The sequence below is a fragment of the Thamnophis sirtalis genome, unplaced genomic scaffold, assembly GCF_051295495.1.
Source record: "Thamnophis sirtalis isolate CommonGarterSnake01/CBP01778 unplaced genomic scaffold, rThaSir2_p1.2 scaffold_15, whole genome shotgun sequence".
NCBI classification, from domain to species: domain Eukaryota; kingdom Metazoa; phylum Chordata; class Lepidosauria; order Squamata; family Natricidae; genus Thamnophis; species Thamnophis sirtalis.
Window position 1 is genome coordinate 1,566,344 of NW_028261395.1, and position 23,244 is coordinate 1,589,587.

General features: G+C 39.8%; 1 protein-coding gene across 1 annotated transcript in view; it reads left to right on the forward strand.

The window, feature by feature from the left end:
* The first annotated feature begins 16,090 nt into the window (after positions 1–16,090).
* BLNK (B cell linker) overlaps positions 16,091–23,244 on the forward strand; it is a 100,162-nt gene continuing 93,008 nt past the window's right edge. Inside the window, exon 1 of the mRNA XM_087702257.1 lies at positions 16,091–16,207. Coding sequence (XP_087558383.1) covers positions 16,133–16,207 — 75 coding nt within the window. The 5' untranslated portion in view covers positions 16,091–16,132. The remainder of the gene's footprint in view (positions 16,208–23,244) is intronic.

Genomic DNA, 23,244 nt, shown 5'->3' on the forward strand with positions numbered 1-23,244 from the left:
GTATCTACTTTATCCATTCTCTTCTCTTTCTTCTATTTCTATCAACCTTGCCAAGGTTAATCATCTTTTCCCTCATCCATCATCAGCTACACATGTCCCAAACAAGAGTCAGCCATCCTTTGATCCAAGATCAATCAATTGATTCCTATTTGTGGTCTCCAAATCCACAAGTCAACTTTTCTTCCCCCCTCTGTCCTTGCAGAAATCAACTATCACTTTCATCCAACATACATTACAACGGGAGAAAAAACCCATCGCTTTCACTCTTCTGAAGTGCCCTTATCTTGTGGAAATTTCTCATTGCTGCTCCTCTAGGATGAACCCCTGTATACCATTCATCTTTTGTTTATTCTTCAGCCCAGGAAAACAAAATTATTTATCACTTTCACTTCTTTGCCATTAGCTAAATGCGCAGACCAATATTAATTTCATTAAATATTAACTGAGATAGTTTAGTGTTCATGTTTATGTTCATAAAAGAGCTTATCTAAGTCATCTTTGCCTAATAAAGTAATATTATCTGCCATAAATGGTGTAGGGTCTCCTGCTTGGGTGGGGGGCTGGATTAGATGACCCACAAAGTCCCTTCCAACTCTGATAATCTGTTAAACAACTGACTGTTGCCATCTTCAACTTGTCAGCATCTGCCATCTGAAATAATTACCTCCTTCTGCTTAATGTTAGAGCCGGCCTTTGATTGAATGGAAGTAAAAGTAGGCACAATTCTTCTGTGACTGCTAGAATGCACAATTGTGGTGGCCAGCTAGTTTATACTAGCAGATATAATTCTTAGCCTATTATATGAGATTGTTTCCCTCTATGCCACCACTATGAATATTTTACTTCAGTGTTTCTCAACCTTGGCAACTTGAAGATGTCCGGACTTCAACTCCCAGAATTCCCCATTCATTAATCTAATTAGATTAGTGTTTCTCAACCTTGGCAACTTGAAGATGTCCGGACTTCAACTCCCAGAATTCCCCATTCATTAATCTAATTAGATTAGTGTTTCTCAACCTTGGCAACTTGAAGATGTCCGGACTTCAACTCCCAGAATTCCCCATACATTAATCTAATTAGATCAGTGTTTCTCAACCTTGGCAACTTGAAGATGTCTGGACTTCAACTCCCAGAATTCCCCATTCATTAATCTAATTAGATCAGTGTTTCTCAACCTTGGCAACTTGAAGATGTCTGGACTTCAACTCCCAGAATTCCCCATTCATTAATCTAATTAGATCAGTGTTTCTCAACCTTGGCAACTTGAAGATGTCTGGACTTCAACTCCCAGAATTCCCCAGCCAGCATTCGCATTCGCTGGCTGGGGAATTCTGGGAGTTGAAGTCCGGACATCTTCAAGTTGCCAAGGTTGAGAAACACTGTTTTACTTTATTTTGAAACAAGAAATTGTCTTCAAAAATGTTGATATTTCCAGCATCTGTTGTGAAAAAGATATCTAATTTGGAATCTGGGAGGTGCTTAACCCAATCAAATATACAACATCAGATCCTGTTTTTAACATATCTTTTTATGCATGTTTTAAACTCCAGAAATAATAAATTAACTGGAGTAGTAAACATTATTTAAACCAACCAAATATAATGGGTTGCGTGCATGTATAAAAAAACATTATGGCTAATGTAGGGGAAAATACAAGAAAGAGCCGAGTGGGTCATTAAAAGGAGATTATATTGCTTTTCCTCAAATGAGCCTAAGCATGTGAGCTCCCCCTACTGATTCACGTGGCAGCAACTGCATTTTGGTGTCTGGATCTTGTTTTTGAATGTTTGTGAAGGTCCTTGGAAGATCCCAGGGATTTCTAACAATCAGCAGAGCTTAGAAACTTGTCAAACTTTAGGAACTATTCAACACCTCTTTGGCAAATGATGAAAACTCACGTTAAAAAACTGAGATGCAATATGCAGCAGCTATGAAAAGTTAGATTTTTCATTTTTTTTAAAATATTAGGCATATTGAAAGATATTAAAAGCTCAGGACTGCATTGGTTGGAAACATGCAGAAGTGGCCTTCATCATGCAGTGGGTAGACAACGGATAACCGTGAATCATTAAAAGATTTACTTGCTAAAAATAGCAATAGCAATATCACTTAGACTTATAAACAGTGGTGGGATTCAAATAAATTAACAACCGGTTCTCTGCCCTAATGATTTCTTCCAACAACCAAATTGCTCAGAAAGTTAACAACCACTTCTCCCAAAGTTGTGTCAATTGACTGCCATTGTACACAAGAATACAAGACAATCTCCCAACCAAATAATAAAATGTAAATATAAGCTGAAGCTGCTTAAACAAGTGCAAGAATTCGATTGAGCCATGTATAGAAGCATATGGAGTTACATTAATGGGATAGCAATAGCAGTTAGACTTATATCCCGCTTCATAGGGCTTTCATCCCTCTCTAAGCGGTTTACAGAGTCAGCATATCGCCCCCAACAACAATCCGGGTCCTCATTTTACCCACCTCGGAAGGATGGAAGGCTGAGTCGACCCTGAGCCGGTGAGATTTGAACCGCCGAACTGCAGCTAACAGTCAGCTGAAGTGGTCTGCAGTGCTGCACTCTAACCACTGCGCCACCTCGGAGGTAAGAAAAAAGAGGCTTGATGGAATGATGAGATTTAAAAGACTGGGGAACGATGCTGTTAGATAGAAAGAATATTTTATTTAAAACCTATATAACAATTTATCCGTGTCACCTCCTTATCTCAATGATTTCAACAAGTCTGAATAGAACGGAAAGCTCCGTTATTTTCTTTCATAATTACCCAGAACAAAGGCCTGTTGAACTCAGCAGGAATTAGTTCTGAAATAGCATCACTTGTTCACTTCTTTCTACAGCTTAAAAGCAAATTAGGAAATCTCTATTGTCCTCCTAAATTGCTTTTTGCGGTGGCCAATAAACAGGGAGATCATGGTCATCCAACAGGTATTGAATTCTTGGAAGATCTAAAAGCCTCCAATGTTTTTTTCAGCAACAGTTAACCGAACAAAGTCATCTCCAACAAAACAGAGAGGATATAGCAATAGCAATAGCAATAGCAGTAGACTTATATACCGCTTCATAGGCCTTTCAGGCCTCTCTAAGCGGTTTACAGAGAGTCAGCATATTGCCCCCAACAATCTGGGTCCTCATTTTACCCTCCTCAGAAGGATGGAAGGCTGAGTCAACCCTGAGCCGGTGAGATTTGAACCGCTGACCTGCTGATCTAGCAGTAGCCTGCAGTGCTGCATTTAACCACTGCGCCACCTTGGCTCTTGGATATGTTCTATCACGGACTGACAAATGGTTAAAAAACCAGGAAACCAGTAAGGGAAACAAATAAACAATTCTCACACTGGCAAAGATACGCAAAATCTAATCTCCCAGGGAATGGCTCTTGAACTTTACAGCTTGTACATAAATGTTCGGTTAGAATTGTTGAATGAAGGGTCATGTTTGCCGAGGACACCAAGCTGTGCAATGCGGTAAACATGAAAAGGGGGGTTCCAAAGTGACCTTTGGGTGAAAGGGATCCACATGGCACATGCTGTTCACCGCAAATAAATGTAAAGGGACCCAGGTTGCACATGTTGGCGCACACAAAAAGGTTCATTCATACCTAGATAGGGTCTGATCTGTCAGCGTCGAAGCAGGATCTCAAAGCGATGGTGAATAGCTCAGGGGAAATGTCTTCCCAAAATACAGCTGCTGTAAAGCCGGGATCTTTGGGGAAATGAATTGAAAATAGAACTGCTAAAATAATCATGATCTTATGCAACCAACGATGAGGCCAAACAGAGTGTCCTGCTCTCTGTAAAAAAAAATTTAAAAAGTCATTGCAGAGCTAAGAAAGGCACAATAGGAAGCAAACCAAAATGACCTCTAAGGAAAGACTACAGATAATCCTACTTCATTTAGTGTCCATTCGAAATTAACAACCGCGGTGGAAAAAAATGATGTGTGACCGTTTTTCACACTTACGACCATTGCAGCGTTCCCATGGTCGTGTGGCACTTTACCAAAATCTCGAAAGCTTGTCCTAAACTTTCACCGTTCCTTTTTAAGGACAACAAAGTCGAGACAGGATTGGCTCTGTGTCCCTTTCTCACACTTCTCCTTTTCCTTTTATATATATATATATACATTTTTATTTTAAACACATAAGCACATCAACAGAAACAAACACATGACTTAAAAACAACATAGGAACAAGAAATTCCATCGTAGATCATACCGCAGTTCCGAATCAGTTTCTTTGCAGTTAGTGTTTTCCCTACTATACATTTCTATCTTGCATTCGTAATCTCCTTATTTGTTATCCATTTTTATGTACAATTCTTTATTTATTTGTACTTAGCTACTTATGACCAAATATTATGTACCTATATTGTGCTTTATATTTTTACTCTCATTTATTCTCTTACATACAGTTCTAGGTATACATTCACATAGTTATTCTTTTTCTTTGCCATTCTTATATTATTATTATTATTCCATTTAAAAGGTTATAAGGTATAGTTTGGAATGTATTGTTTACCATCCTTCACACCTGCTAAGACACCACCTTATTTTCTCTTTCTTTTCTTTTCTCCCTCCCTTCCTTCTCTACTTCCTTCCTTCCACCTCTCCTTCCCCTTCTTCCTTCCCTTACCTCTCCCCTACACCTACCCTCTTTCTTTCTCTTCCTCCCTCCTCTCCTTCTCTTTCTCTCCCTCCCACCCACCTCTCCTTACCTCTTTCTTCTTCCCCTACCTCTCCTCCACATTTCTTCTTCCTCTCCTACTATCTCTCCTTTTCACTTCTACTTTTCCAGGGGTCAACAACTATTTCTCCTCTGTTATCTCCCTTTCTACTCCAGGGATAGATTGCTTTGCACAGCAACATTTACTCACCCCCCTGCCCGCCCGCAACATGTTATTACCGTGATTAAAATATCATATTTTACAGATAAACATTCTTTTAAAGGAAGCTGTAAATAGTCAATTGGGCGCAGTGATAAATCTAACACATTATTATATTCTTCATAGACGCACCAATGTATTAATATCCCTGTCAGCAAATTCTGCTTTGTGCATCGGTTGTTTTGAAATCGGTAAGGATGTTATCTGAGGCCTAATCCTTTTTCTTAGAAAATGATGATCAAATTAAGCGGACAATAATTTTCCCACCCCGTTTCTGTCTAAACTGCAAAGAAATAATCATTAAAAAAAAACCTAGCAAGTTATTTTTAACGACGAATAGAAAAAGATAGCAAGGGAAAGGGGAGGCGGGATTTTTACATTAAACGCTTGCGTGCCTCAGAAATACGATCGTCTCGGTTTTGTCACATATGGAGATTAGTAACCACTTGATTGAATAGACCCAGAGCGCAATTCCACAATTAGCTGGTTGGAAAAAATCTAAATCCATCCATTCTTTCCAAATTCCAAAACAAAATTAAAAGAAGGGAATAAACAAGTCGCTGGGATGTTTTGCTTTCACTGTTCTAATCTCACCGAATGGCACCATTACCTACTCAAAAATATCACGGTAATTAAATGATCTTGCCGCAGAACCAAGTTGTCAAAAACATATCTGAAGCAATAATTGCAGTTATTCAGGTACACGGTTAATTCGGGCTCCCATTATCCCTTCGTTGTTGATTAGATAGAGCAAGCAGTTTTCTACATCCTCTTCAAGGACCAGTTTAGCCTTCCCTAAGTTTCCAATTATACTGCCAGCATGGCTAATAGAGGGCAGGTTTCTACGCAGGAGAAATGAAGCTGGGTACGCCTTCCCATATGGAAAAAAGGAAAGCAATTTGCACAGCATCCGTGAGCGAGGCAATCAATTGGGTAAAATCTACTCCTTTGCTATAATGTTAATTAACGTACGCATCCTTTTGGACCATACACATTTGACGCCTGACACTCCTTTTTTTTAATAGTTTTTTTTTTTTACTGTGATAATTTTTTATTTTATTTTAAACACATAAGCACATCAACAGAAACAAACACATGACTTAAAAACAACATAGGAACAATAAGTTCCATCGTATATCATACCGCAGTTCCGAATCGGTTTCTTTGCAGTTAGTGTTTTCCCTTCTATACATTTCTCCTTATTCGTTATCCATTTTTATATACATTTCTTTATTTACTTAAACTTAGCTACTTATGACCAAGTATTATTTACCTATATTATGCTTTATATTTTACTGTCATTTATTCTCTTACATACAGATTATAGATATACATTCACATAGTTATTCTTTTTCTTTGCCATTCTTATATTATTATTATTCCATTTGAAAGGTTATAAGGTATAGTTTAAAATGCTTTGTTTACCATCCTTCGCACCTGCTAAGACACCATCTCGTTTTCTCTTTCTTTTCTTTTCTCCCTCCCTTCCTTCTCTACTTCCTTCCTTCCTCATCTCCATCCCCTTCTTCCTTACCTTACCTCTTCCCCACTCCTACCCTTTTTCTTCTCCTTCCTACCTTCTCTCCTTCTCTTTCTTTCTCTTCCTCCCTCCTCTCCTCCTCTTTCTCTCCCTTCCACCCACCTTCCCTTACCTCTTTCTTCTTCCCTTACCTCTCCTCCACACTTCTTCTTCCTCTCCTACTTTCTCTCCTTCTCTTCCTCTCTCTTCTACCCTCCACTCCTTTCCTTTCCTTCGTCCCTCCATTCTCTACTTCCTTCCTCCCCTCCTTTCCTTCCTTCTTCCACCTGACACTCTTGATGACTTGGTTCTAATACAGACGCACTCTAGGATTCAGGATTCGAACTAGGATGATCGGCATCATTTTCCCCTGCAAGATTATCCTAACAAAAAAATGAGGAATTTAAAGCTTTGGTAATTGAGACGTCTAGTTTATCCACAAATCAGGCTAGTTGTAGGACAGGGAAAAGGAAGAACAGATGAGTGAAAAGTCTTCTCCTCTTTCTATACTGAGGTTATGGTAAGGTTGATAATTAAGTACAGTAAGATGCAATTGTTCTGAAATGAAAATTCCCCAAAGCCGTTAAGATCATGAACAACAACTTTAAGAGATCGAAATAAATAAATATTGAATTTTCACTCCCAGATTAATGGGCTGCATAAAAGAAAGAAAATCCCTCCGTATTGATTTTTCCCAAAAATTCTCTAGCCAGTTATTTGCTTATTAGCAAGGTTATGAATTGTTATATAAAACACAAACTAATATAAAAACTTATGGGTTTGTTGAGGAGGAAATATAGCAACAAATCCTTGGAACTATTGATCAGTATAAGGGAGTAAGTCATATGAAACTTCTACCACTTACAAAAAGCTTGGTGAGGATTAAAGTATTATTTCCAACTTGCTCTAAACTCGGCTTTCAGGAAATGAGTTGCTAAAGCATGGGAAAGCACACTGAGTACCTACTCAGCACTCAGAGCTGAGTTAATTCCAATTCCCTGGTTTTAAAATCTTAGTTTAGCAACCAAGCCACATATCATTTAATACAGTGTTTCTCAACCTTGTCAACTTGAAGATGTCCGGACTTCAACTCCCAGAATTCCCCAGCCAGCATTCGCTGGCTGGGGAATTCTGGGAGTTGAAGTCCGGACATCTTCAAGTTGACAAGGTTGAGAAACACTGATTTAATAGAAGTGCTGGAGGAAGATTGGCGAAGAATTAGCAAAAAGCACCTTGAGATTGTTCTAGGATACAGGTAGTCCTCAATTTATGACTGGTCACTTAATGACCACTCAAGCTTGCAATGGACCACTTACAACAATTACTTACAACCTATATATACTGTCTTCTCTTATTTTTTCTTTAAAACTAAGATATGTTAAGTATATTGATATGGAAGCATAAATACCATCAACATAGAGTGGAGTTTGCTCAGAAGCTGAAATACATCAAGTGAATGAGAGGAAGAGTGGGAAACAGAGGAGAAGAAAGATAGGAAGAGAGGGATAGGAGAGAGGGTAAGGGGGGAAGATGAGGAGGATAAGGAGGAGTGGAATGAAGAGAGAGGAGAAGGAGAAAGGAAGGGGAAGTAGAGTAGGAAAGGATGGTGGAGGGAAGAAAGGAGGTAGGAGAGAGGTAGAAGAAAGAGGTGTATGGAGAGCTAATAATGGGTTTTTATCTTTCTGGGCGTTGATGGCAAGAGGAACTGATGTAATTACTACTTAATACAATAGGATATTGGCTATGGAATAGTATACATGTGATTGTATGTTATGAAAATGGAAAATAAAAATTTTAAACGAAAATAACTATTACTTACAACCTGCCTTGAAAACTATCACTGCATGAAAGATGATTAGGGGACTGGAGGCTAAAACATAGGAAGAACAGTTGCAGGAACTGAGTATGTCTAGTTTAATGAAAAGAAGGACCAGGGGAGACATGATAGCAGCGTTCCAATATCTCAGGGGTTGCCACAAAGAAGAGGGAGTCAAGCTATTCTCCAAGGCACCTGAGGGCAGAACAAGAAGCAATGGGTGGAAACTAATCAAGGAGAGAAGCAACTTAGAACTGAGGAGAAATTCTCTGACAGTTAGAACAATTAATCAGTGGAACAACTTGCCTCCAGAGGTTGTGAATGCTCCAACACTGGGAGTTTTTAAGAGCAATAGCAGTTAGACTTATATACCGCTTCATAGGGCTTTCAGCCCTCTCTAAGCGGTTTACAGAGTCAGCATATCGCCCCCCCACAGTCTGGGTCCTCATTTCACCCACCTCGGAAGGATGGAAGGCTGAGTCAACCTTGAGCCGGTGAGATTTGAACAGCCGAACTGCAGAACTGCAGTCAGCTGAAGTAGCCTGCAGTGCTGCATTTAACCACTGCGCCACCTCGGCTCTGTATACAGCGAGCCTCTTTGGAAGCATAAAATTAGAGAAAGTAGATCTGCTCCTTCTATGTGGTTCTAACTGGCCGAGATCCAGGCAAGGGGAGATAAGGGGAGAAATGGCTGCAAATCACATCAAGGATCTGTTTTTTAAAAAACAGCCTCGAAATCATGATGTTCGCTTTTCAAGAATATCCACCTGAAGACATTTAGCATGGCCCCGGTCTTCCCATGCATCTTTTCCCCCTTCTTTTATCAATGGTTTTGCATGTATGCTTTGAAAAAGGGGATTTGATATCAGAAATTGCCATAAGCCCGTAGGTGCACAGGAATCTCAAAAGCCCAGGAGCACAACAGCAGCTCGATATTGCTGAAAATTGGCTTTGCCAGCCGAAGAACAAACATAATTCAAAGAAATTGCCCAATTAAACTGAAAAGCACAGTGAAGTGTGCACAAAAGGAATGGCAACGGAGCATTTCATCATCAGTCGTTACGAGAGATGAAAAAAAAAAAAAAGCTTGATACAGGTGGATAATAAGAGCCTGATGAGAATTCTCCTTCGGTTTTTATTTTTTGGTCATCCTAGTTAAGCTTTTAAGGCCCCAATCTATGGAGACTTTATGCGGGGATTAATTCTGAGTAGATCTGCAGAGGCTTGCAGAGTGGAAAGTCAGATCCTCTCATGCAATCAGTAGGGCCCAAAGGATGCAGAGAGAAGAGGGAAAGGAAGCATGAAAAACGAGCAGGTTAAAGTTAGGCACTGGATTAAAGCATTTGTAATAGCAATAGCAGTAGACTTATATACCGCTTCATAGGCCTTTCAGGCCTCTCTAAGCGGTTTACAGAGAGTCAGCATATTGCCCCCAACAATCTGGGTCCTCATTTTACCCACCTCGGAAGGATGGAAGGCTGAGTCAACCCTGAGCCGGTGAGATTTGAACCGCTGAACTGCTGATCTAGCAGTAGCCTGCAGTGCTGCATTTAACCACTGCGCCACCTTGGCTCTTAACGGGATCACAACTATTTGTGTTTGGATGTGGTGAATTGCTCTTTAATGCTGTGCATCTTTGCGTGATTGTTTTGCTTTCGAATCCTTTAATGAAATACATGTATATTGGCTGTAGGAATATAAAAAAGAGCGTGTTCATCATAGTGGCCACTAGCGTAATGTCAATATTGATTTCAAAGGCTGCTGTATATATTTCAAATGTGAAATAGCCACAGGATCATCTCAGCTACAATTGAGCAAGAAGCAGGACAATTTCCAATTAAATGCCGCTTTCATGGACACAGTAAGATTGCTTTAATGACCAAAGCCATGTAAACAATAATAAGGAATTTGCTTCCTGTAAGTGGGAAAAGTGTTTAAAATAGTTGGTTTCAGTATTTGGCCTGCCTGGCTCACTTTGACTACAGAAACTGCAAAGTGGTGGATAAAAAGCAGACTTCGATGTAATTCCATTCGACTTTAGTTCTTAAAAATAAATTAGGCAACTGGTGGAGGGGGGGAGAGTTACACAGGAAGAAGAGAAGCAGGATGTGGAATGGAATATCCTCACTCTTCAATCTTTATGGAAAATTTTACATTCGTTGTGTCACAATGACTCAGGATTCCCAGACCCAACAAGCTGACCTTTGTCAAAATGTTTCACATAATTGCGGCGGCTTTATTTTGGAATGGCAAGGTTTCCACTGAATCTTCTTTACTTTCAAAGGGATGCATTTCTTTCTTTTGTTTTAAGCATCTTAGACTGGGTTATACAAGTCCCCCTTCAGAATCAGCATGGCAACCGCTTAGGAGAACTCAAAGAACTTGATGGTGATCCACCAAAAGTAAGATTTTTGCAGCTTGCCTGAGCAAATCAGCCCAGAATTGAGCCAAGCAAAAGAAGTAAAATTGACTCATTTCAACACAGCTCATGTAAAACATTGAAGCAACAAAAATAACTTAGGTGGCCTCGTTTGAATGCACAGTGCACACATATTTCCCTTCGATAACCAGCCAGCAAAGAAAGCAGTTCTTAACAATTAGCCTAAGTCCAGTTTTTGTTTTTCCAGTGTATGAGTTGTCCCACAAGAGGAACCTGGTCTAGGTCAATTCTTCTGCATCCTTTTATGCAGTTCAAAAACAAAAAAATCAGCAGCATATTAACAGGATTTGTTAACACAGAGATATTGTTCAGCCTCTGCTTTGCTGGCTGCCATTGAAACGGGGAGCGGGGGCATGGTGTTTGGGAGGGGAATCCTGATGTGCTGGAGGAAGATTCTACACAAATATTTATTTTATTTCTTTTAAAAAAACACAAATATTTCATCATTCGTCAATCATTAAAACATTGAAGTACAATTTTTTTTGTATGCCCCTCCCTCCCTCCACCCCCCAACCCCCCTCCTCCTCCCCCCCCCGACTTCCCAGAACCCGTACACGGTATGGATTTTTAACTAACACAGTCTAAAATCTATTGAGAAAAAAGAAATAAAGAAATTAATGACATTCTACATTGACCTTAGCTTCTTCTTACTGAACTAAATTTTACAAGATGTTCTATAGATGGCATTTAGATCCTAAAAAGTTGGCTTCTATGTATCCGAATGTACAGCCTAAATGTTGGAGGTGTGGTTCTCTCGATGCTACGTATTATCATATATGGTGGACCTGCCAAAAGGTTAAGGCATTCTGGATAAAAATATGGTGGGTTATGCAAAATATTTTTAAAAGAAGGATAAAGTTTATTCCTCAGTTATTTTTACTAGGTATATGTACTGACCTTACAGTGGTAGAGACTAACTTGATTCTGCACCTAATAACGGCAGCAAGACTGTTGGTGGCGCAATACTGGAAGAAGGAAGACTTGCCTACAATCCAAGAATGGACTTTGAAAGTCACAAACTTTAGCTGAGATGGCTAAAATATCGGCATATCTTAAAGATCACTCAAATGAGAGATATAAACGAGACTGGAAAAAATGGATTGACTATATAGAAAATAAATACGGGATCAAGAAATTCCAGTTAGCCTATGCTTAAGATCAGAAATGATTTAAACTGGAGGAAGATTCTAGACGCTGGCCTGACCATCCCATTGCGCATGCGGAGGAAGGGAGTTTCCCGCCAAGGTTAACGGTCCAGCATTCCATCCTGGTGATGACTTTTGAAGTTATCTCCCACCTGACAGTTGGGTGCATTATAATTGGACTATGGACTGGGGTGCCAAGGGGAGGGGATTGACCTATACATGCTATTATTCGCTTTTGCGCCTAATTAACCAGATTCAGCTTTGCTTCGCTACTATTCGTTTGTAATTAGTAAAAGTACACTTGATTTCAAGCAAATGGAGTTGAGTGGCTTCTTTCCTGATTACTAAATGAAGTCGCAGCTGACAGATATAATGCAAATATTTGCATCCGGCAACTTGTTTCAAAGCCCAAGAATCAAAAGCAACGACATTTTGCCCTTGATCATTCATTTATTCGTTTATATTCTGTGTCAAGCTGGTGTACGTGGTACAGGTAGTCCTCGACGTAACGACCACGGCTGAGCCCAAAATTTCTGTTGTTAAGTGAGACGTTGGTTGAGTGAGTTTTGCCCCCCCCCCATTTTACGATCTTTCTTGGCCACAGTTGTTAAGTGAATCACTGCAGTCGATAAGTTAGTAACCTGGTTGTTAAGTGAACCTGGCTTCCCCATTGCTGATCAGAAGGTCGCAAAAGGGGAATCACAGGATCATGGGACACAGCAACGGTCGTAAGTATGAACCAGTTGCCAAGGAACTGAATTTTGATCACGGGGGATGCTTCGAAGGTCACAACTGTGGGAAAAAATGGCCATTTCACTTTTTTTCAGTGCTGTTGTAACTTTGAACAGTCAGTAAATGAACTGTTGTAAGTCAAGGACTACCTGTATTCACTCTCCCACAATGAGATGGATTGGGCTGAAGGAGAGTAGCAATAGCAATAGCAGTAGACTTATATACCGCTTCCTAGGGCTTTCAGCCCTCTCTAAGCGGTTTACAGAGACTCAGCATATTGCCCCCAACAATCTGGGTCCTCATTTTACCCACCTCGGAAGGATGGAAGGCTGAGTCAACCCTGAGCCGGTGAGATTTGAACCGCTGACCTGCTGATCTAGCAGTAGCCTGCAGTGCTGCATTTAACCACTGCGCCACCTTGGCTCTTAGTGACTGGTGACTGGTTCAAATTCACTTCTGGGTTTCTGTGGTTCAGAAACTCAGATTCATCATCCTAATCCAACACCTTAATCATAATTTATACTGGTTCCCTACGGCAAGCAACTGTTGTTTATATACCAGGCACATTTTTTGCATTTGCTAATCTGCTGGAAAAACCAAACACAACCTACTAAAATCCCACCATATTATATTTGAACCAGTGGTGGGTTTCAAAAAAAAAATTTGGAACCTCTTCTGTAGGTGTGGCCTGCTTTCCGGGTCCACTGGTGGAACCTCTTCTAACCGGTTCGGTAGATTTGACGAACCGGTTCTACCGAACCGGTGCGAACCGGTAGGAACCCACCTCTGATCTGAACCCTGTAGACCCCTCACTGCTTAAGTAGCTAGTTTAAAACATATCATTTTACAGGATTAATTCTACAGAGTAGAGGCGGCCACCTGATTAGGCAACGGTTGGTTTGACCCTGCAGCTCAGATTCTCGGCCCTTCTATGATCTCTTGTGTTTTATTTTGAAAAGCAGCAATCCGGAATAATTCTCACCACCGGAGCAGCGCTTTAATTGACTCTGTGGTCCTCCATCCCTCCTCATCCCTTTAATTAGCATCAGCATATGGCAACAAAGACTGAACGCATGGCTGCTGTTTTCTTTTGGCTAATGCAGTCTCCATGGCTTGAAGGACTCGGGGGGTGGGGTGGGGAAGCAAAACCCCAATTTTCAGTATGCTGGAAGATTCAAAAGTATATGTAACAAAAGACCATTTTTGGCATCAGATTCTGTAACTTGGGGAGAGCTCTGAATATTCGAAGCCAGCCTATTCTAAGCTCAGAACATTTGAAGGCCAAAACATTTGGCTCAAGCTCATTAAGGAGCAGTATAATAATTAATATAGCTGAAATATGGCAAAGCAAGAATGACAAATTAATAAATTAAATTAAAAAAACTGTACTAAGACGTGAATAATAAGAAAGTGCATTCGAAAGACTGTGAGCTGCACAGTTGGGCCCTGAGCTACATATATCCTTCTCCATTGGATTTGAAAGATTATCAAAATTGATTGGAGGAGTTAAAAGGCATTTTCTTTTCTTTTTTAATTTCACTTTCTTTTTTAAAAACTTCTAACTCTGTTCACTTTAGTACCCTTTGGTACCAATCAGCGTCGGTGTGTATCAGAGGTGGGTTCCTATCAGTTTGCACCAGTTCGGTAGAACCGGTTCGTCAAATCTACTGAACCGGTTAGAAGAGGTTCCACCAGTGGACCTGGAAAGCAGGCCACACCTACAGAAGAGGTTCCAACATTTTTTGAAACCCATCACTCACACACACACAGACAGACAGACTCACACAGAGAGAGAAAGAGAAAGAAAGAAAGAAAGAAAGAAAGAAAGAAAGAAAGAAGAAAAAAGATGAGAGAGAGATGAAAGAAAAAAAGGAAAAAGGGACAGAGAGACAAAAGGAAGGAGAGAGAGAGAGAGAGAGAGAGAGAGAGAGAGAGAGAGAGAGAGAAAAAACACATGGCCAGCAAGTCACTCCCACCAGGACACATGGCTGGCAAGCCACTCCCACAAAAGAGGCCACACCCACAGAGTAGGTTCGAAATTTTTTTGAAACCCACCACTGGTGTGTATGTTGATCTTCATACATTAACCACATTCATATACATTCAACCAACAACAACACACAAGCACACAATAGATACAAACCACTCCAAACATGATTGCCGAAAATATGACTTCTGCAACAGTGTGGTCAATGCCTGGAATGCACAACCTGATACTGTGGTTTCTTCCCCAAATCCCAAGACTTTAAGCTTAGGCTCTCTACTGTTGACTTCACCCCATTCCTAAGCGGTATTTAAGGGTCTACCGTCCCTGTCCTAATATTCCCTTGTATTTGTATCCATTTCATTCTTAAAATATACTTTTTTTATTTTCCATTTTCACAACATATAATCACATGTATACTATTACATAGCCAATATCCTATTGTATTAAGTAGTAATTACATCAGTTCCTCTTGTCATCAACACCCAGAAAGATAAAAACCCATTATTGGCTCTTCTGCTCTCCATACACCTCTTTCTTCTACCTCTCTCCTACCTCCTTTCTTCCCTCCATCATCCTTTCCTACTCTACTTCCCCTTCCTTTCTCCTTCTTCTCTCTCTACATTCCACTCCTCCTTATCCTCCTCATCTTCCCCCTTACCCTCTCTCCTATCCTTCTCTTCCCATCTTTCTTCTCTCTTCTGTTTCCCACTCTTCCTCTCTCCTATCCCTCTCTTCCTATCTTTCTTCTCTCCTCTTGTTTTCCACTCTCCAGACACCATATTTATACCTTATACAACACTTTCTTCCCCCTCTCTCCTCCCCCTTTCTACATCCTTTCTTCCCTCCATCATTTTCTACTCTTCTTCCCCTTCCTTTCCCCTTCTATTCTCTCCCCTTACCACTCCTCCTTATACACCTCGTCTTCCCCCTTCACCCTCTCTGCTATCCCTCTCTTCCCATCTTTCTTCTCTCCTCTGTTTCCCACTCTTCCTCCTATTGGTGTATTTCAGCTTCTGAGCAAACTCCATTCTATGTTGATGGTATTTATGCTTCCATATCAATATGCTTAATATACCTTAGTTTTAAAGAAAAGTATCCATTTCATGTATTCATAATCATGTTTATACATATATCTGTTATCTAATTCATGCTTGACGAAATAAGCAGATAGATAAATAGATGGATATATTCCGCAATGTGACACTTGGCCTCAAATAGCTGCCCAGTCTTACATTACTGAAAAAGAAACTTGGTTAAACAGTTGGTTAGAGATATTCCTCAAACTGTTTTGAATTTCAGATTCAAAGTGGAACTTTCGACAGGCTGTGTTGAGAAAGTGAAAATTAATCTCAATTTTTTAATGTAATAAGGGCCAGCTCATCTCGTTCCAAATTTTAGCGTGACATGCTGATTGTCCCCAAATCACTTTAAAGAGCTGTATGACTTTAAGCCATGACCACAGGGAGGGGGTGGTGGGGGAATTGCAGAGGAACTTCCTCTAATGACTTCCAGAATTCAGTCTATGTTTAGTGAACCGAAGAAGTTCTAGCATTACCAGAAGCATCTCAAGTCTTCCTGGCAGGGACCCACGATGAATACGAAGCTGCCCTTGCGAGAAGAATTTGAGACCTGGACCTCTCTACAGGTGGCAGATCTTCTAAGACAGGTACTGAGATGTTCTAAGGCTGTACTCGGCCGATGGTCCCAAAATAGATCAAAGTTTCTTTCTATTTCTGGTTTTACTCCAAGAAGTAACAAGGGGCAAGCTTTTAGATGCAACCGAGGGCAGAAAATGCCAGCAGAAGCCTTTTATGTATTAATCGATTGATAAATTTATAATCTCTTTTATCAGATTTGGAAAGTTGGGCATTTTCCAAGAATTCACTGACAGGCATAAGAGTATATATTGCATCCAGATTTAATTGTATTAAGTAGAAGCCCACCAAAACGAAAGGAACATGGATTCAGCTAGTTAGGATTGATTCTGCTAAATGTTTCTTTCTGTGTACATTCAAGAAAGGTCCTGTCTGAACCAGAGTTAAACTTTTCAAAATGAAGGAAGAGAGGATGATTCTGGGGAAAAAGAGGGCCTGGAGGGAGAGATAGAGGGCAGAAACGAGGAAGGGGGCTAAAGAGGTCTAGAGCTGAAGGGGGTCTGAGAAGTGGAAACATCTAGGGACGCTTGTGAATTCCTGAAAATTGTTCCAAGGGAGCTTTTTCAAAAGGCAACTGGACTTTGTTTTTCCTTGAAGGGGTTTCGCGTCTCATCCAAGAAGCTTCTTTAGTTGAGAAGTTTCATCAGAACTGAAGAAGCTTCTTGGATGAGAAGTGAAGTGTCTTGAAGAAAAAACGAAGTCCAGTCACCTTTTGAAAAAGCCTCTTTGGGACAATCATGACCTGGATGATTGAGAACCTACACAGATATCCTTAAAGCTTGTCATAATGGTGGGCACATTGGTGTGCTTATGCACACCCCTTACAGACCTCTTAGGAATGGGGTGAGGTCAACAGTAGACAGTCTTAGGTTGAAATTAGGGGGGGTGGGGTTTATGGGATTAATCCCATAATCACACAATCCTTGTCATTCAAGGCAGGTTGTGATTTGGGAAACACGAGTTCAGCTTTCCTGAGCCAAGCATTCCTCAAATATATTGGGACCCCAGTTCCTGAAATTCCCAGATAGCACAGCCAATGTCCATAGTCATTGAGAACTGAGGAATGCTGGAGAATACTGCATCTGAAATACCAGGATGGGTCAAGGAATAACTCAGGCGCAATTTTCAGTGTGGGGGGTCTCTATGGATACAAAACAATTTAAGTTTTTCAAGTAAGTATCATGAGCCCCGTGGTGGCGCAGTGGTTAGGGTGCAGCACTGCAGGCTACTTCAGCTGACTGCTAGTTCGGCTGTTCAAATCTCACCGGCTCAGGGTTGACTCAGCCTTCCATCCTTCCGAGGTGGGTGAAATGAGGACCCGGATTGTTGTTGGGGGCGATATGCTGACTCTGTAAACCGCTTAGAGAGGGCTGAAAGCCCTATGAAGCGGTACATAAGTCTAACTGCTATTGCTATTGCTCGCTCTATCTATCTATCTATCTATCTATCTATCTATCTATCTATCTATCTATATAATCTATCTATCTATCCGAGGTGGCGCAGTGGTTAGGGTGCAGTACTGCAGGCCACTTCAGCTGACTGTTATCTGCAGTTCAGTGGTTCTAATCTCACCGGCTCAAGGTTGACTCAGCCTTCCATCCTTCCGAGGTGGGTGAAATGAGGACCCGGATTGTTGTTGGGGGCGATATGCTGACTCTGTAAACCGCTTAGAGTAGGCTGAAAGCCCTATGAAGCGGTATATAAGTCTAACTGCTATTGCTACTGCTACTGCACAGGAATTGAACAGATTATAAATCCAATTAAATCCATAAAGTTAACTGTCAGATTAATCAATCTTTGGGAAGGACTTCTTGTCAGGATTTGAGAAATACTGTTATTAAAGGAGTGGAAATCATGTTTGAAAATGCATTGCTTCCTCAAAATTACATCACATTTTAATCATATGATAAGATGTAAAGTGATATTAGGTATATTAAAATCAAGAGCAAAGTAGAAGAAATCAGTACAAGGAGACATATATTTAACCACTACTGAAAGTTGTCTGAAGGTTAATAAGCAGCTACTAGAACCTGTTTGGGGAGGTCTCTAAACTAATAAACATCCATCATCAATAAAATTAAATATATACAAGCAATTAAAAGTCCATAGGGTGCATATTATTTTACTGCCTGTAGCAGAACCGTTTGCAACTATATCGAACTAAATCCAGTCACACAACAGGAAAGCCATTAAAATCAATGGGACCAGTTCAGTCATGACTAAATAAAATTAAGCTTTCTTTATTTCAAATCTATTAAATATGACTATATACAGCATATGATCTACTTATCTGTTCCAAAGGGGAATTAAAGGCACCCTTGTGCACACATCATCATTTCATTTACTGGTCTTCTAAAATACTTTCCAGTAGATATTAAGCTTGTTAGTCAAAGACTATCATAATTAATATTTTAGTGTAATATCCAATAGTACAGGTCCATGGAATATTGTTATATTTTCACATGCGCTGTAGAGCAGATATTTCTCTGTATTGCTGTTTTAATATACTCTTCATGTGGAAACCAACAGAACCGTCTTTGCAAAAAAAAAGTATTTAGAACAACAGCTTCACAGCAGTACTACTAATTCGTCGTAGATTTAAATGAGGTTTGAGCAGATCAAATTGGATCAAACGGCAGTCTAAGATGTGTAAAACACCAGGAATTCAAAATATTTTGAGTTCAAAATGGTCTTAAGGTCAAAACAATAACTTCAGCTTCAAAATAATTGTCTCAGGAGTTTCAAAAACTTGAAATTGAAAAACTGTGCACTCTCTTACATAACATCCATCTAATTCTGTCCCAGCACTGAAAAACCAGAAGATAAAGGGGAAACAATTAAGCAGGATATAAATGAAATCCAGTTCATTGCCTAGCAACTAGCATTAAGATGCAGAGTCCTTTTGATACTGGAGATAATAATAGCTTTCACTGAAAGTAAAAATTGATAGCCGTAAATTCCTTATGACCACTCTTAAATTTGTGGCCCTGAATTCCATAGATTATAATCTAAATCAGGGGTATGAAACCCCTTATGACTTGTGGACTTCAACTCCCAGCATCCCTGAGCCAGCCATGTTGGCTTAGGAAGTCTGGGAGTTGAAGTTCAGGTGTGTTGAAGTCCACAGGAGTTGAAGTCCATGGGTGGGGGTGGCTGTTAGGAATATAATCTAATGGTTGGGTTGGCAATATATAAATCATGTAACCTGTTTCTTTAAATCATACTGTAAAATGTGATTGGTTGCTGTTTTCCTCAATCGGCCATAAGAGGGAGCCGGAATGACTGTTAGCTCTCTGTTTGATTAGATGCTGGGCTGATCTGATCTGAGTGTTTTGGAAGCTGGCTGTTAGAAAGTGCCGTAAGCTATTGTAAGTTTTGCAACTGCTAGCAAATTTTGAGTACCGGACTGTTTGTATGATCATGGACTATGTTATTTGGATTATCCCTTAACTGAAAGACATTGATGACTGACTGTCTTATCCGTGTATGACTTAGACTGTTTGATGAACTCTGATACCTCTATTTCCACGAAAGTAGAAGCCTATTTAAAGTGCGGTGTCTCTGTATGCTGGTTTGTGTGTTCTCCAACACAATTCTCACAACGCTTCGCTGAACATACTTGCTCTCCCAATGGGGAGCTTAGCTAACAGTGGCCATAGCTCTCCACCCTGATCTGAATGAACAATGATTGATTGATTGATTGACTGACTGACTGACGACTGTACAGAATCTTCCATTAGTTGTCTTCATTGAAAAATTCTGGATTATGTTGGAATGTGAAAAGTCCTGATCTCTTTTTCCCCTTACCAAGTTTATATGACTTGATTACATCTCCCTTACCTCGTGTTTTTCTATTTAGGAAAAAAAAAATGGCTCCTATCTTGCATTCTCATCAGTTTTGCAATTTCCTTTTTGAAGTGAGGCAATCAGACATCCCCATTTTTTTTAAGGGCAGTCACACCCTAGATTTCCATAAATACTTTATCATGTTGATGGATCAAGATTAAGAAGATGGGAGGGAGGAGATAAGACCAGTGGTGGGATTCAAAAAAATTTTACTACTAGTTCTGTGGGCATGGCTTGGTGGCAGAGGAAGGATACTGCAATATCCCCATTCCCTCCCCACCCCACTAATCTGCTTTCCATCTCCATTCTCCTGTTCAGGGCAACAAAAGAAGATCAGCTGGGAGGCAGTGAGGGAGAGGCCAGCCTATTTGCCGGTTCTCCAAACTACTCAAAATTTCCACTTCCACTAAAAAGATGTTTGGAGAATTGGATCCACAAATGGCAGGAGATATAAGATTGTCTTGTTATTGGAGAGATACAGGTTGATAGATGGAAGAGTATAATTCAAAATTAGCTAAACTTAGTTAAATTCAGTGGTAATAGGTATAGCTAAATAAAAATTGATAATGATAGTAATGTATACAATGTTGAGCTGTTATGATAAGTAATAGTTGGATATGAGAAGGGAAGGTTAGAAATATTTTTGGACTATATATAAAGATTATTAATAACAATAATAATTATAATAACAAAAAACAAAACTAGATACAGTTAAGTTTTAACTAATAGGGGGGAAATGTTATGATATAGGACATAGTTAAATAAAGAAAGGATAATGATAATAAATTATATACATGGAGGATTAGAAAATTTTGGTATTAAACATTATGGATGTTTAGCTAAAACAGGATATGAGGATTTAATGTTAATGGAGGATTTTACAAATCAGTAAATGAAATGCCAGCATGTGGTTATGTATTCAATCTTGGTACATTTAAGGATGAAGGATGTTTATAGTCAAATAAAAGTGGAGGTATGATGATGTTAATATAGTAAACATTTGAGTTAAGATATTTGAATTAATATGAATTATATTTGATGACGGTGGAAGAGATGCACAAAAGCCTTTTGTAACCAGCTGATACACTTTCTACAATATGTAAAGAAGGAGGAGTTGTATGTTTATTTTGAAAATAAATAAATAAATAAATAAGAAAAAATTTAAAAAAGAAAATTCCACTACGGTTCCCCAGAACTGGTCAAAACTGGCTGAATACCACCTTTGATAAGGACTCTCAAATTTTAAATGGATTTGGTGCTGGGCTTCTTTAAGACCTGAACTGAACAGGTTCCATGGGCATCCTCACAACAAACATATATATTGGGGTGAGAATTAAAGATATATTGCAGGAGGGGATCAAAACAATTTAGCAAAGCTTTCCTACCGCAACAGAGAGTCCTAGGACTCAGGAGTCCTAACAGGCCAATCCTTCTTCTAGATATATTAATAAATGTTTCTCTTCTGTTTGTTCTGTAGTGTAATGTTATACTCATTAATATTTATCTTTATACTCTATAGCAGTGTTTCTCAACCTTGTCAACTTGAAGATGTCTGGACTTCAACTCCCAGAATTCTCCAGCCAGCGAATGCTGGCTGGGGAATTCTGGGAGTTGAAGTCCAGACATCTTCAAGTTGACAAGGTTGAGAAACACTGCTCTATAGCACTCTGCAGTAGGTTGATCTGAACTAGTTACATCAGAAGCGTGCAGGATTAATAAATTGACCACAATCGTGTAAGTTCTCTTCTTTTAAGAATGTCGCAATCATCCGAACGTGCTTGTTCTAAAAAAAGACGACATCCTGACTCATTCAATAAATACAATTAAAATCAATGAACTAAGTGGTGTAATATAAAATAGAGAATAAATTAAATAGGTGAAAGAGGGAAAGAAAATACAAAGCCAATAGATTGTCCTGCTAGCTGCTCAGGACCATTACTACTCTCCATTCAGCATCATTTGCTATCCTGACAATGTGTGTAAAGGTAAATCTGAAACACAGCTGCACGTTTACAGATGTGTAAGTAATCTTCAGAGTGTGTCTATGTGTAGAAAATGCTTATTCTCTCTCTCTCTCTCTCTCTCTCTCTCTCTCTCTCTCTCTCTCTCTCTCTCTCTCTAATCCATTGCATTTTCTTCATTTTTAAAAAAATAACCTTTACAGTCCTGATACTTTTATTTTATGTTTGCCTTTTAGTCCAATTGGCTAAATGTTTGCACTACTGAATTTTCCATGAGTACTAAGTTCCTCTTTAAGAACTAGACATGCAAAGCAGGGGGGGGCTGTTTGTAAAGGAGATGCCCACGCACCAGAGAGTTATAACACGAATAGGTTATAAATCTTTGAAATAAACCCTCAACTGCCCTGCCACCACACCAAGAACCTTGTGCTAAATTTCTATTCTCTGTGAAATTAGATCCTCTAATCCAGTGTTTCTCAACCTGGGTGACCTTAAGTCCTGTGGACTTCAACTCCCAGAATCCCCCAGCCAGCACAGCTGTGCTGGCTGGGGGGATTCTGGGAGTTGAAGTCCACAGGACTTAAGGTCACCGAGGTTGAGAAACACTGCTCTAATCTCTTTAGATGTGCAATGCAAGCATCTTCAGCAGGATGTCCCTAGGACATTTTTTTCCCCTTCATTAACCAAAACTGCTCATCAGAAAGTCCTTTTTGCCCAGCTAAAACAGTTTAAGTCAGGATAAATGCCCCTGTTGTGGTTAGGCAATGCATTTTTGAGTTGTTACCCAAAGAAAAACCACTTTTACTCGATTTTGGGTAATTTACCCAGGTTTGAAAAACACTGTCATAGAAGAACTTGAAATCCAGCTTCTGTACCCATGTGAATAGGAGATTGTTGTAGATTGGGTGACCTGTCCAGAAATGTGAATGAGACGAGGACTTAGACTCCTCCTTAAGGCCGCGATCTCCAAATCTTTTGGCCAATAGCCACATCATGGATGTGGTGAACATCTCATGGGCATGCAGTTCAGTTCAGTTTATTAAATTTCTATGCTGCCCTTTTCCCCCGAAGGGGACTCAGGGCGGCTCACAACTCGAACCGGGGAAGGGGATACAGACAAAAGATTTAAAAACAACAACATAACAATATATAATTTAAAACTCACAACAGTCATACCATTCGAGACGGGGGCAAGAGCTCTTTAGCCCCAGGCCTGTCGGAACAACCAGGTTTTGAGGGCT